Consider the following 15,616-nt stretch of genomic DNA (forward strand, 5'->3'; position numbering starts at 1 on the left):
ACAAGAGTACGCCGCTGCCGACTGTTGCAGGCGACTAAGCAGCACTCATGGCTTTCGTCGCCTCTTCTCTCTCTCTCTCTCTCTCCAAACCGTAATTTGTCGATGAGCTTTGATTCACTTAGATCTGTTGATCGACAAAGGTGTCCGATCCCTTCTCTTTGAGTCGCCGTTTTTGGTTCCATCGCGATCGATTCCTACTTCTATTTCTTTTAATTGGGTTCGCCTCAAGTTTCCGCCATGGTGGACGGTGACAACGGCTCCTTCTCTCCTGGTGAGGAGTAAATTCCATACCCAGATCTGCAGCATGGAACCGATACGACGGCGGCGCCGTCGCGGCCTCGGAGGGCGACGGGGTGGTTGAGTCTCTTGCTCACAGGATCCAGGAGGCTGTCGCCGTCGGTATGCGGCACCGCTTCTGGGAGACCCAGCCGGTGGGGCAATTCAAGGACGCCGGCGACACAAGCCTCTCCGAGGGCCCCATTGAGCCGCCGGCGCCCCTTTCCGCCGTCAAGCCTGAGCCCTACAACCTCCCCGCCCTCTACGAGTGGACCACCTGCGACATGGACGACGAACAGACCTGCGCTCGGCCAACAACTACATCGAGGACGACGAGAACATGTTCCGGTTTAACTACTCCAAGGAGTTCCTTCAGTGGGCACTCCGCCCACCAGGCTACTTCAAAGCCTCGCATATCGGCGTCCGGGTGAAGGCCACTAAGAAGCTCGTCGCCTTCATCACCGACGTGCCGGCCAGGATCCAGGTCCGGTACGAGGTCGTCCGGATGGCGGAAGTCAACTTTCTGTGCGTCCACAACAGGCCGCGATCGAAGCGGCTCGCGCCCGTGATGATCAAGGAGGTCACGAGGGGGGTCCATTTGGAGAATATCTGGCCGGCGGCCTGCACGGCTGGGGTCGTCCTGCCGGTACTGGCACCGTTCTCTTAACCCGAAGAAGCTGATTGATGTGGGATTCCCCCGGCTCGGAGCACGGATGACGATGAGTCGAACGATCAGGCTGTACAAGCTTCCGGTATCAACTACGACGCCCGGGTTAAGGAAGATGGAGCTTCGTGATGTTCCAAGATTATTTTTGCCAATATTGTGACAAACTTTGTTTCATTTATTTGTGTGTAAATAGGATTTCACAAGAGTATAGGAAAATTGGCAAGATGTACATATTCGAAAGGTCAAACTGGCGGCCAAATAAATCCTCAACGTGGCATCAAAAAGGATGCGTGATACCAACAACCAACAAGCAAGGAAAAGAAACAGTCAAGTAGGCAGGCAAAATCTATATACAACCCTATAAAACAAAATTTATGCCAAAATTGCCCATTTACAACCCTATCTTAAGCCTTGAGAAGTAAACCATTTATTGAAACAAGTTTCGCAAAGATAAAGCTGATTACATCACATCATTGATCAAAGTATGAATATAGAAGTAAAAAATTATCTGAGACCAATATTTCAACATATTTTTTTTTCACTGGCAATCAAGGTACAAGGGCTAAAAAGGTCAAACGTCTCTAATGGTCAACAGAAGAGAGATGCTAGTATTCAGAACAATAAATGTGAAAATGAGATCAAACATTAGTAACCCACAAAAACTAGCAGAACAACTAATCAAACAATTAATAAGCAGTCATGAGATTATTATAATGGATTAAAATAACTGAAGGAACAGATACCAAAAATTATTTGTTATATGAAAAATCATTAAAATAAAGATGAAGAATATCCAAACTTAAGAGCTCAAGTTCGAGCAAAGAGGTTTGGTAGTCATGATTTAAAATATGTTTGATGCATTGGACTATCACAATCACAGAATTGCCAAACAAATCTATAAAACTGAAACATGTCATCAATGTTTAGCGAAGCTTAACCTATGTGTACGTAATGTATGTGCAGACATACCTTTGTATTTGAAAGCATAGTCATCAGATGACTCATGTTTCAGTTTCACATTACTTTAAAGCTTATGATTCCTTGTGTCACTACATTTCACCTGCTAATTTTCCCTATTTGATTGGAATCATGTTATCACAGCACTAGGTACATAGCTTAATGTACTAAGTACGTGTTCAATTCCCTGTTCTGCTCTACTCAGGTATTTTACAGAGATTCTTTATGGTAGTCACAAGGGAAGACACCTATCATTCTGGTGACAACAAGCCAAAAGAAGCTTTGACATCAGGGAGGTTAGATGCTCAGATCTCTACCCATTTAAAGATAAACAACAATCTCCCAAAATGAATCCAATGAAGAATGACTTCAAAGATGTACTCATCTTTCAGTAATATCCAGCAAATAAGATTCCAAATCTAACTGTTTAATTCAAATGAAGTTTTCTAGCATCCATGAAATGCAGACACATGGACAAGGAAGAAAGGGGGGGTGGGGGAGGAGACGAGCACCAAGAAAAGAAGCAATATTGACAGCAATGATAAGAGAGAGAGAAAGTACAGAAAGGAGTTGTATTAGCAGCTACTTGTGTCAAATCACTAACTTTCTGTCTCTTTCTCCTCCCTAGAGAATAGAAACCTCGTTATATACTGGTTGACCTCTTCCCTTTTATCAAAAATATTTACAAATAAAATACAATTCAGATCACTTGGCAAGAAACAAAAAAAATTGAGTTATACACAAAGTCAAACCAAAGGGGAGCCTTTACAAATTCCAGAATCATTGGCTGTTGCTCTTTGCAACTTATTCTTCAACCACTAATAAAGTAAAAGGCACCTATGGACAAGATAAAGTAAAATACATACTGTAATGTATTCATTGGAAGCCTGATTCATTTTTAATGTGTGGTAGTAAGTAGAGTTGCAACTGAGTCCATTTTTGTCGGTACAACAGTAAACCAGATTTAACATTCTTCAGTGTTCCACTGTTAAAGGTACTTCATCAGAGAAAAGAGGACACTAACTTGACATATTAACATTCTGGAATGTAAGTTTAGGTAATAAAGACCCCTTGTCCAACTATTCAAGAATATGTACATGTACACATGAATGAACGCCACAAATTTATGCAGACCTAAGAATCAACTATCATATAGCTAATTGGTGCCGCAGATAAATACATAGGATCTAGCATGTCAATACTAGGAAAAAGCCAGCAGTAAGTAGGCACTTCTGTGAGACGAGTCATCTAAGCATTTAAAATGACGAGATAAAAGGAGAATTGCACTACCAATAAAGATCTGAGAATGTAGAAGGGTAGATTATTACATTGAAAGTCCAAAGTTCTATCAGCAACTGGATTCCTGAACCTAATAGCACCCTCCAAACTGCAGATACCACAAAACAATGAACCAACATCACAATAAAAAAAAACTCAACAAGTTCTAAAAGAATCAAAGGATAGAGATGCCTATGTCCAGTATAAATTTTAAAAAATATTAATAAAGATTATTTGCATAATCTTGACAAGGACATGTCTATTAGCAAATAGACTAACTACACCACAAGTTAGACTAGCAGAGTGATCAATAGATGCTAAAATAAACTAGACATCAAGAAATGAACAAGTTCACTATCATCACCTTAATTAACAATTAAGTCCCAACATAAAATACAAAGAATATCATTAATTTTTTCCTTAATTTTACTAAAAGTTATAAACATAAATGATTCAATGGCATTTTTGTTCAATATATTGATGATGACAGACTTATTGAGATATAATATATATATATATATATATATATATACACACATATAACAGTACTAACTTCAGTTGTGTTTAGCAGTGCAGGTACAATTCTTCCTGCTCTTAACTGACAGTGTTTAACTGACAGAGCATGCATAAATATATTTTTTTATTTTACTCACGGTGGAAAAATCTCCCCAAGATCCAAATGTATGGCTCCGTTCTTCCACTTGATTTCAAGTTAGTGAAAAACATACAATAAATCAAAATGAAAGGCTTTGTTTTTAAAATATAATATGTTAATCTAGTTATTCAAATGCTTCTGACACAATAGTGATCTAACCTACACAACTTGAGTCAAAAAATCATAGCTAAAAATATCTGCTCCCAAGATATTGTGGCTGTAATTATCCAGAAAAAAATCATAACCTGATGCCTCCATTTTGGAAAAGAAAATTTCTCCAAACAAAAAAAGATTAAGAGAGAGTTTCTGGGAGTGATTATTTTATTCACTAATTACAAAGATACAATAGAAGGGTGGCTCAGCTACAAGGCTTTTGTCAATGTGAGATCTATGAAGGGTCAATGTACAGAAAGATATACTACATCCATAAGTTCTCACATGTATCATATGTGCACCATACAAGTCCATAAATTGATAAAAATAAAAAATAGGCATCTTTCCACTATGCTGTTTGGCACCAAAACTCAGAGTCCCAGAAAAAACTCCAATGTTTAACTCAATGTTAAAAAGGACCACATTTAACCGTTCACATTGAAGTTCACAGTTGTCAAAACCAAATCCCTTGATGTTGCAATTTTGCATACATGACCATCACAAGCCAAACCCAAGTTCTATGAAATGTGGGCAAGAGTGGGCTAGGATCAGATCTAGTTGAGATACTCGGTAGCCCAACGAACCCAACCTATTCTATATATATATTATGTTACCAGCTAGAGAATATTGTCGACCAATTATCATCTGATACATGGCCTACATGTGACAGTCAAGTTGGCATAGGAGAGACAAGACATGCCCCCTTGGTCTGCCTGCGTGGACATAAGTCCAAAGCAGGCAATTACAGGCTGCCTCCCCCCTTTTTGCCTTCTATGTGGACAAGAGTCCAAAAGGGGCTGTTAAAGGCTGTTAGGGGCTATCCCCTCTCCCAAGGGGATAGCCCCTCTCCCGACCTCAATCTTCATGCATGTAGCACCTTGGGAGCTCAACGTTTTCACTTTGGAGGCACCTCAAACAACCCTACACACACGAGTCAGAATCACGTCGAGCTAACCAAGATGTCAACGACATCTCCCCATAATATTTTTGGCACAAGAAGAAGAACCATATCGTAGGAACGTCAACCTGCATACCCACTCAAAGAGCGTTCGAGAGAGAAGGCTCCACCCCACAGTACCTTCACTCACGACGGGCAACAACCGACGTTTTCGAACCTCGACACAGATTTTGATGAGGTACTGGAGTATGTTTAACAACCCTAGACTCTCTCCCCCAATGATGACCTTGGCCCACATGCTTGTCCCCGCTGAGGTCTTCCAAAACCTCACTCAACAAGTGCAGACACTGATGGGTATAATACAGATCGTCGCCCCGTTCGTGCCTCAACTAGTTCAATCGGCAATGCCTCCAGCCCTGCGGCAGTCGACAATACTGCCGACGCTCATCGAGATTCCCCAACCTGACGTGGCATTGATCGCCCAAGAACACCCGAGGCTCATTGAGCCCCCAGCATAGGAGGCACCCTGATCCCCGACCATAGAGTTCAGTAGACCTCACCATTCTTGGTTCGCCTTACCCAAGTTCGAGACGCAATCTACAAACTACATGGAGGACAGACACCCTTCGGGCTCAATTACAGTAGATGGACCAGCTCCTAGAGGACATGCATCTAGAGTTCCAATTATTTAGGGGAGAAGACTTGACCAACCTCAACTAGGGTCGATCACCATTCGTTCAAAAGATCCAAGAAGAGCCTATCCTTGCTAACTTCTAACTCCCAACCTTGGAGGCATTTAATGGATGTGCCGACCCAAACGAGCACATCGCAGCCTTCCGTGCTTAGATGTCCTTATACGACGCAATGGATGCTCTAATGTGTCGCACCTTCCCTACCATGTTGTGAGGCCCAACGCGAGAGTGGTATGACCACTTGAAGCCACACTCGATTAGCTCACACAACCAATTAGCAATAGAGTTCGAGCAACATTTCGTTGGGAATGTACACCCTTTGGCGTTTGACAGCAACCTTCCTAGGACTTCGATAAGGAGAGGAAGAGACGCTCTCAGATTTCATTGCCCGATTCACAAACGAGATGAGGCATAACCAACACCCATCCGTCGCTCCTCAAACAAACCATTATAATAGGGCTTACGCCCTCCCGACTCTTCTGGTCACTAATAAAGGGACCACCGACGATAGTACCCGAGACACTATAGAGGGCCAATCAATACACACCGCTGAGGCAATGGTCTTGGGCAAGTGCGAGGAGTTGCGCAAAAGGTTGAAGCAAGAGCGAACATTGCTTGAATATATCACCCAAGGCGTGCCCGATGAAGTAGAGGCCTCAAAAGTTTGCCTCTAACCACTAGCAAGCCATCAGCGTGAGGTAGACAAGTGGTTAGGCGTTGGATTTAATTTCGAGGTGCAATACCCCCAGTGACTCACCAACGCTGTACTTCTTAAAAAATCCAACGAAAACTGACGAATGTGTGTTGATTACATCGATCTCAACAAGGTATGCTTCGGGTGAGCATCCCAATGGCACCAACACGCCCCTACAAGGGTGAGCGTCCGAAGGTGCCCGATGCACTCTCCTCGGGGGTGAGCACCTCAACGGCACCGCCGCGCCCCTACAGGGGTGAGTGTCCAAAGATGTCCAATGCGCTCTCCTCAGGGGTCAATATCTCAACGACACCCAATGCGCCCCTACGAGGGTGCATGTCCAAAGATGCCCGATGCGCCCTCCTCCGGGTTGAGCATCTCAACGACACCAATGCACCCCTACAAGGGTGAGAGTCGGAAGTTGACCAATGCGCCCTCCTCTAGGGTGAGCATCTCAATAGCACCAACGTGCCCCTATAGGGGAGAGCATCTGAAGATGCCTAATGCACCCTCTCGGGGGTAAGCATCTTAACGACACAAACGCACCCCTACGGGAGCGACCTGTTAGGGAGCTTAATGGCAGGAAATATTGGTGCACTTGACCCAAATATTTGAAACCTCAGCTTAATGTCATTGTGGTACCAATAAAGCGAGTTTCACATAGGACCATAATAAGATTACCGATGTAGAAGCTATAGTTCATCAAGTAAAATTATACTAAATTAATGGGATAAAGAAAGTTAAAACTTAATTGATCATGTAAATGTATGTTGGTGAAAATCATTCAACATAAACCCTCAATCCAATAGAAACCGAAATAAGGATGCCAAAATATATCATACGTTAAGCACTGGATAAAGCATTGGTGTCCAAGATGCAAAAAAATTAGCATCTAGTACAATGTAACTTCAAGTTCACATCCAAGCTCATTTTCCAAATCTAAGATTCAACTTAACAGTCTTCTAATATACTCAGGATTGTCAATAACAAGCATAAGACATTATATCGCTGGCAAATTGCAAGCTATAGGGTTAGCAAGATCCTTTGTAAGATGCTTCCTACAACTAAAACATTTACAAGATAACAATAGAAAATGATCCCTACAAACTAAATCACAAAGATAACTAGGCTGTTGTTAAAATTTGAAAAATTAATATAGTTTGCAGCACTAGTTTAGGTGAATCTCTTGGATGACTCGATTATCACATATAACCAATTTAACATCAAACTGGCATAACAGTGCCAATTGTGTTTTGTGACTGTACTGTACATGGTAAATGACAAAACATTGCATCAAAGAATCACAATTCTCATTCATCTCAGTGCACTTTTCATCAACACTGGGTGAAATCAAAACTCAACAACATTAACATGAGATCATTGCAGAATATTTACACAAAATAAATAGCACATGTTGGAGTCTAAGAGGAAGGGCACAGGAGGTGACTCCTAAAGGAATTATTGTGTGTCACTATGAAATAAAGGTAGATCAAAACAAATAGATCAAGTAAAGAAAAAGATCTGAGTAACAATCTAAACAGGAGAAGACAAATAGTACACATTGGAATCTAAGAAGAAGGGTGACGGAGGGGACTCACCTAAAGGAACTATTATCTGTGTTACTGTGAAATAAAGATAGATAAAAAAAAAAAATCCACCTTCTGGGTAACAATGTAAAAAGGAACGAATAGTCAAAATACTAGTAGAGAGAGGGTAGAAGTATACAACATGACAAACTAAAAATGCTACAAGGGTGAACCTGATGCACAAGCCCCCGATAATGGGGCAGGTCAATGACTACTTAAAAATATTCTTATCTATAACTTGATTACATTGTAAACACTATTCCACATCCAACAAGATGCACAATTCTCAGCAGGATCCTTTTTCCTTTATATATGTTTACCGTCCAAATGACTTGAAAATACTAGCATTGCCTCTCAATCAAAAATTCAATCTTATACTGAAAAGTATCAGCCGTCTCATGTGATAGAAGATAGATCATTTCATGAGAAAGATTCCTACATAAGAAAAAGATGAAGCTTCCAATACTAAGACATGAACACAGGATATGCATAGATAAAAATAAAAACTAATGTGCAACCATAAATAATAACATATCAGGATTATATATGAGTCAGATGAAGTCACTGAAATAGAAAAAGTACAATAGCAAACGAAAGATAGTAAAGAGTCAATACATGAAATGACAAACTCAATCACCGCCTACCAAAGCTACGGAAGTCTGGAAGACTTGCAAAACTGCACAAGGTAAGCTAGTAAGATCGTTTCATAAGTTCATCATGACTGAAACAAATCTCCACTTGCTGATTCAACTACAGCTCAAAACCCATTTCGACAGCTGCAGCAGCAACCTGAAAAGAAATAAGATACTAATTAACCAATTTGATGTCTGAAAAATAGCTTATAGATAACCAGAAACTAAGCTTCATCTTGCATAACCAAAGAATATAAGCATGAATAACTGAATTCTGTAGATTGTCATGACTTTACTGTTTATTTCAACTGTCTTCCAAAATAATTTCTTGATTTGTTTGAGTCTTCAAAGGATAAGACACCCTCAGATATTCTGCACAAAACACAAAAAAGGCACAGTTGGATATGGTACTCTAAATTGCAGTATATATTGTTTGAAATTCCTTTTCTAAAAGCTGAACTGATTGATAACCTGTGTTTTTTGTTGTTCTCCTTCTTAATTGCCAATACCATATCTATGGCCATCCTTTGGTGCTCCCGACTCTGTGCATGAAAATCCAAGCCCTCCACTGTTCCACAGTCGACACTGCATATGCGGCACCATCCCGTCGTCCCAGGCTTCCTTTTCTTTAACAGCTCAAATGATCATAAAGAAACCAATCAAAAATCTTCTTAACGAGAAGAGCAACATCAAACATTACAACCAGTGTGGAAACAGATGTTCTATGAACAAAATGGACAACAAACTGTTAATTGAGTGAATATCTCTACCTAAAATGAAACTAACATCAAAATGGCTCACCGTGCTAAACATTCCAGCCTCATTTGGAAAATCGTGCCCATAATTGACACCAAAACTGCGATCACCTGTGGGAAAATGCCCCCAATCAAATGGTTCCCCTGCATGTCAATTACTAGGCAAACCTCTAGAACCAAATGTTTCATTGACCACTATGTAACTTGCACAGACATGTCCGAAAGGCTCACCAGGGTGCATGTGGATGCGAGGGATCTCACGACCATCTAGATCTTTTCTTGTACTGCCAGGAAAGTTACCTGAACGAAGTTGCTCCACCATCCGGAAATTTCTAGGACGATCAGGAACACCTCTTGCAGAACGACCAGGCAATGCCCCTGGCATAGAACTCTTGCTATCATGGAAATAACTGCCAGTTGAATCTGAAGGAAGGTTAAAAGCTTTTGATCGTTCAGCAAATCCATGCAGCTCCTTGGGATCAATATCCTCCATGTGTGGCTGGCTAGCTGATCCAAACCTACTAGATGGAAGACCACCAAGATTTTTTACTGGACTTTGTATATGACGATGACCAGATCCAGGCAGCGATCTACGCAAATCAGGAACAGCACCAAAGTCCTCATGGAAGCCAGCAGGCCTGCGCATTTCCAAAATATTCATCATGTGGAACTCTGAACCAGCCCTACTGGCTGGAAAAGGAGCAGAATTGCCAGCTTGGAAAGGACCAACTTGGGTTGCAAGGAATTCACTAGGAATTCCATCAGGCCCAGGCACAGATATATTAGAAGATCTTGGTATAGAATCAGGACCAACATGCTGCTGCCCCCTCTCAAGAAGCCTTGTTGAAGAACCATAACTATCAAACTTCTGGAAACCTTCACCATCCAAATGGGCCGGGCGAGGAAATTGTTTCAAATCTTCTTCAAACTCCCTGCCACTTACATTGTGCCTGCCAGGTTCAAGTGGAAAAGGCCTTGGCATCCCATCTCCCGGCAATGATCTGAATCTTTCATCTGGCAAAGGCTTTAGTCTGCCTTCAGCCAGCCCATGAGAATCATGCATGCCAACAAATCTCAACTTTCTTTGAATCCCGTTAGCAATCACATTTGACTCGACATGTGGGTCAGTCTGTCTGACATCTTGAAAAACAGGCCTCCTGGTGTCATATATTTCAGCTTCCAAGATATTGGGATTTCCAACATGAGAGGGAACTCCACGATCTTCAGGATGAAAAGGAGGTCCCCTTGGCATCATTTGAGTAGATGTATTAAAGGCGCCAGTCAGTGGCACAACTGGAGCTGTTCGTGTTAAAGACTCACCATGTGGAACTCTAGTAGTGCCAGCATGTGGCACAGACAAATAATTTTGACTTTGTCCCTGGGCTATAACCGGTTCTGGAAATCCTTGCTGAGGGAATCCAGCATGTCCAGGAGCCCTACCTGAGGTGGGCAAGACTGGACCAGGAAGGCCACCATGCATTGCATCAGAATGATAACCACCACCATATGGTTGCCCACTTGGAGGCCTAAGCGGCTCTTGTACAATTGAAGGCTGTACCTGACGAGGAATAGGTTCAGGATAACCATGATCCAGGGGTCTCATTTGGCTCAATATCATGTTTTGCCCAGGTGCCTGCATTTGGTATGGAGCTTCCTGGGATCTTCTATCATGAATCGCCCCTTGGTGTGACATTTGCAGTGGTAATATTTTGTCAGGTGCTGGAAACCTGGGGGTCATGACTGGCACATTTGAAGGATGACTGTGGGGTATGTGTTGTGGTGGAAAGCCCTCCTTATCAGATGAAGAACCTGCTGGGCCAACAACTTGTGGCATTCCTGATCCCAAGCCTTGCCAAGCTAACCAGGCCGAGTTCTTCTCATGAGAACCAGGCTGTAAAGATGCTCCATCATAGGATGGCGTCACACGTTGCTTGGTTGGTTGTGGCAGCTGACCTCCATCACTGCTAGTAACTGACAGTTGCTGAGGAGGTTGAGTTTTACTAGCAATTTCCCCATCAGTCTGACCTTCACTTAAGCCAGATGACTCCTTCGGTAATGCACTAGAAATGGAATGCAAGCTAGCATCAGACGGCAAATTTGCACATTGAATTTCCACCTGCACACCAGCATTTACATCAGGTTTCTCTTCTACACCCTGAATTTCCCCTTCTACATCTCTATCCTTAGAAATATGTGATGTCTCAATACCATCTTCCGGCAAGTTAGCCAATTCTTCCTTAATCGCATGCTTAGATTCTGGAAGCTCCATATCGGTATGAGAATCCATGCTTCTTCCACGAACCAGTGTTGGTTCTACCTCCAGTTGCATATCTTTTTCCTTAACTTTGCCACTAACTTTTTCTTTAACAGTTTCCAACTCTGTTTTGAGAATCTTTGGATCAACCATTGCAGATCTTTCAGTCTGCTCATTGCCTTCGGCATTCTTGGCAGCTGTTTCTGTTGACAATTCAGTGGCATGGCCCACTTTATCTACTACCCCTGAATGTGATGCAGACACAGGTATAGAGCTGTCATAGCTGCCAGGTTTTGGGAGATGAGACCTTTGTGAGTCATATGTTGCTGCCAAATTATTGCCTGGCTGGGTCAAGTGACTCTGACTTGGCGATTGTTGATTCAGAACATGTTGTACTAGCTTGCCTGGACCTCTAGGAGATTGTTGAATCAGTTGATGTGGCATGCCATTATTCACCATCACAGGCCTGCCAGCTACAGCCTGTGTTTGATGTGTTGTCAGAGCCTGAGATAGAGGCATATTCTGCTGAGCCTGCAGATGAGGAGGAAAATGATGTTGCGTATATGGTGGAACCTGAGGATGCAATTGCTGCTGTGATGCAAGCATCCCCAGCTGACTCTGCTGGCCAGAATTCAAATGGCCATGTGATTGCTGAGGAGGCAAACCCTGCTGAGGTGCCTGTGAATGCAGACCAGTGTACTGGTGCAGTTGTTGTCCATGCTGATGAACTGTAAGATGCGGTTGTTGCTGAGGTTGAAGACTTGCAGGAGGCCTTTGTGTGGGTAGCATTGGTTGCTGTTGGACTTGCATTGGGATATGCCCAGTTGGAGGAGGCATCCGAGGAGGCTGTTGAGGTGCAAACTGGTTTGGCAATTGAACAGGATGTTGTTGGGTAACACCTTGCTGCTGGGAATGCATAAGCATGGGATGTTGTGGTTGGGCACCAGGCTGGTCCTGCTGGAGCATTTGAGGCTGCTGGTACGACTGGCGTTCCGTCACCGCATGAACCGATGGATGCTGTGGTTGTGTCATTGGTTGGGGCTGAGCGCTAGGATGCTGGGGATGAGGTTGCAGAAGCATAGGTGGTTGTTGAAGGCTGGTAGGACGAGCCTGTGGTTGAGCATGTAGATGAGGCAGCTGTTGAGGAAGGGACTGTGGATGATGATGTGGCTGCAGAGGATGTTGATATAGAGGTGCCTGGACCTGCTGCTGTGGTTGCGTCCGAGGATAAGACTGTTGGGTTTGATGTGGTTGGGGTGGCTGACCAAATTGTTGGCCTGCTATTTGAGCTTGGGGTGGCAGATTAGTTTGTGGACGCGCTTGCGTGTAAGGCTGCTGAACAGGTGTACGAGGCAGTTGTGTCTGCATTTGCACAAGATGGGCACTGGGTTGAGATTGGGGCTGGGGCTGGGGCTGGGGCTGGGGCTGGGGCAAATGTTGCTGCTGCTGTTGCAGTTGAGCTACCTGTGCTTGTGGCTGTGGCTGGGGCTGGGTTAGAGGCTGGGCCAGGGCTTGAGGTTGAAGCTGAGCTTGGGGATGAGGTTGAGACTGCACATATGAAGAAGTCTGCTGCTGTCCTTGGATTGCTAGCTGAGGGACAACTTGCATCTGAGATTGGGCATACTGTGGGTAGGGTTGCTGCTGATATTGAGCATTCTGTTGATATTGCTGCTGATAAGGGTCATAGCCATGGTACATCTGATAGTACTGCTGGTATTGCAATTGTTGTTGCTGGTACAATTGATGAGGCGTTGGAACCTGTGCTGCAGCTTGTGCATTGCCGGTTGAATTCGTTTGACTTTGGCCTTGAGAAGCAGCAGGGAGTGTAGTTGCAGTAGTGGAAACAACAGGCATGATTACAGAAGTGGCAGCAGGCAGCGCAGTTGGAGTAGCTGCAGAAGCAGCAGGAGTTGCAACAGCTGCAGAAGTTGTTGTTGCACTAGCTGCTGAAGCAGTTGATGCAGGAGCTGCTGAGGAAGCCACACTTGGATCCTGGGAAACAGCTTGTGATGATGTTGTTGAAGCTTGAGCCTGACCACCGTCTACCTGTTGAGCTTGAGGTTGCAAACCCTGTATCACATAAATCATCCAAGCATTAAATAAGAACAAGTTTACTGGATTATAGTCAATAAAATCAACAAAGATTCTTAGAACTCACAGGACATATCTGTGTATGTTCTTGTACTTGCCGATGTATAATTTGAATACCACACCTGTTGCATACAACAGGTGAATTTCCAAAGGCACAACCAGTACAATGTGCAATACATTCGGACAATGTTCCCTGCCATTGACACCCACTCCTACAATAGAGACAGTAAACTGCCACTTTACCAATGGTCTCGGCAAGTGCTTTATTTGATTCAATCAGCGGCTGAATACAACAACAAGCTGCTATTAGAGAAAAAAAAAAAGACTCCTAGGAAGACTAAAAAAGAGAAATCATATTTTGTTTTGGGCGGGGGGAGCTGAGACCTTCGAGTCTGCTTCAGTCACGAGGTATCCATCATAAGGGCATGCTTGACTAGTAGCCACGATGTAAGCTAAGCATGGTTTGCAGTATAGATGGGTGCACTGAGATTGTAAAGCTTCATTTGGATAGATAAGCGTGCGGCAAACAGGACAGAAGTATTCACCAGGAAGGGACTGAATATTCAGTATACACTCATTATCAAAACCCATAATGAAACTAGCTTCAGTCCAACTGAACTTGACACTATTCAGATACCCTGAAAGTTTGATTTCAGCAGTTAGACACTAAAAGATGCAAAACAACACATTTTAATTGCTTTTTCAGCAAAATAAATCATGAAAACATAATATATGATGCTAAAACGATAGAATTTTCAACAACACAGTATTAGATCAAATATATAAATTTAGAGGGAACTAACTCCATCAATGATCTAAACACAGCCATCAATCTACATCAGTAACTAACACTACATCCTAGTCTAGGTAACCATTTGATGTGGCTAACAAATCTAATATCATTGCAGGATATTTCAACACAATCTTATAACAAAGATTCAGCTCACTTATTTATTTAATCATCCATTACCACTACTCTGTGACAAGACAATATAGTTAGAAGGTCATCAATAACTAATAGGACATCCTAGTCTAGGTACCATTTGATGTAGCTAATAACTCCGATATCATCCATTTCCACTAATCTGTGACAAGACGAAATAGTTAGAAACTAACAACATGACCCACCGTACCAAATAACAAAGGAAAGCAACTACAGTGAGCACAGCAAAAATTTGCTAAATGGAACAATAGTGTAAATTCGGTGGTCCATATACGCATAAAATTGCCTATCATAATAAACCAAGAAATAACCATCAAGAAATAAAAACCCTAAACTACTCCCAAGCACTAAGTCCCATTGTCAAAGAATTTTGTTCATAAAATCGAACAGAATGGCACAAAAAGAAGATTCATAGGGAGACATCGAAGAAAGGGCATCAAGAACAATAAAAAACAGCCTTAAGCACGACGAGATATTGAAAGAAGAGGAAAACTATATATTGATAATTCAACATGACCTAACATATTAAATAACAAAGGAATGAATCTGCCACAGTGAGCTCCCAGGAAATAATTAAACGAGACAGTAGCATCCGGTGTCCATGATTAAGACAATACACAATTTCACCATCTCAAACCAACAAGTGATCGTGCATAAACATCCCAGATAGCAAATATCATTTCTGTATTTTGATCATAAGATCGAACAGATCACCGCAAGGAAAAAAAAGAAAGAAAAGAAATCACAGCGGAAGAAACAAAGAAAGGGCATCAGGATTCGACCAAAATGTGCTCGACCAGAATCGGCATCGAACGAAGTAGAAGGCCAAAGATCCATGTCTTGAATTTCTAGGGTTTCAGCTGATGACGTACCTGACTCTCAAGAACGGCCAAAAGCCTAGCCCGGAGAACGGAGTAGAACCGGGCCTAGGGTTTAGGGCCGGCCGCGGGGGTAAACCGATGCCGCTACGTGGATGCCACGATTTCGCCTCTTGGAGTCGAAGGGTGGATGTCAGGGCGGAGTGTGGAAGCGAGCGAGAGAGGGAGAGGACGGTGGAGATGTGGGGGCAGGGGAACGCCACAAGG

General features: G+C 42.9%; 1 protein-coding gene and 1 pseudogene across 5 annotated transcripts; one reads left to right on the forward strand and one right to left on the reverse strand.

Annotated features, from left to right (window-relative positions):
• Positions 1-275: 275 nt before the first annotated feature.
• On the forward strand, positions 276-1,319 carry LOC135615813 (glycylpeptide N-tetradecanoyltransferase 1-like; annotated as a pseudogene).
• A 1,583-nt stretch (positions 1,320-2,902) lies between these two features.
• LOC103990219 (chromatin modification-related protein eaf-1) lies at positions 2,903-15,601 on the reverse strand. 5 transcript variants are annotated; one of them, XR_010488163.1, is made up of 9 exons: positions 15,404-15,601; positions 13,973-14,226; positions 13,656-13,871; positions 9,544-13,567; positions 9,290-9,354; positions 8,960-9,114; positions 8,785-8,860; positions 8,501-8,645; positions 2,903-3,287 (listed from the first exon to the last, which is right to left on the reverse strand). XR_010488163.1 is itself a non-coding variant. In XM_009409295.3 (8 exons), the coding sequence occupies exons 2-7, from the start codon at positions 14,177-14,179 to the stop codon at positions 8,788-8,790; spliced, it is 4,809 nt and encodes a 1,602-aa protein (XP_009407570.2). In that variant the 5' UTR covers positions 14,180-14,226; positions 15,404-15,601; the 3' UTR covers positions 8,369-8,645; positions 8,785-8,787. The 5 variants fall into 5 exon arrangements, 1 of the variants encoding a protein (XP_009407570.2); XR_672104.3 differs by having other exon boundaries at positions 9,475-13,567; XR_672105.3 differs by having other exon boundaries at positions 8,472-8,645; positions 9,475-13,567.
• Positions 15,602-15,616: the final 15 nt, after the last annotated feature.

This window comes from Musa acuminata, chromosome BXJ2-6, assembly GCF_036884655.1.
Source record: "Musa acuminata AAA Group cultivar baxijiao chromosome BXJ2-6, Cavendish_Baxijiao_AAA, whole genome shotgun sequence".
Taxonomy (NCBI): domain Eukaryota; kingdom Viridiplantae; phylum Streptophyta; class Magnoliopsida; order Zingiberales; family Musaceae; genus Musa; species Musa acuminata.

Bases quoted from the DNA above. Each gene is read 5' to 3' on its own strand.
- LOC103990219 (XM_009409295.3), bottom strand. From the start codon at position 14,179: ATGGGTTTTGATAATGAGTGTATACTGAATATTCAGTCCCTTCCTGGT. The intron at 9,115-9,289 runs GTGAGCCATTTT...GAGCTGTTAAAG, and splicing joins AGGCTGGAATGTTTAGCACG to AAAAGGAAGCCTGGGACGAC. The intron at 8,861-8,959 runs GTTATCAATCAG...TGTTTTGTGCAG, and splicing joins GAGAACAACAAAAAACACAG to AATATCTGAGGGTGTCTTAT.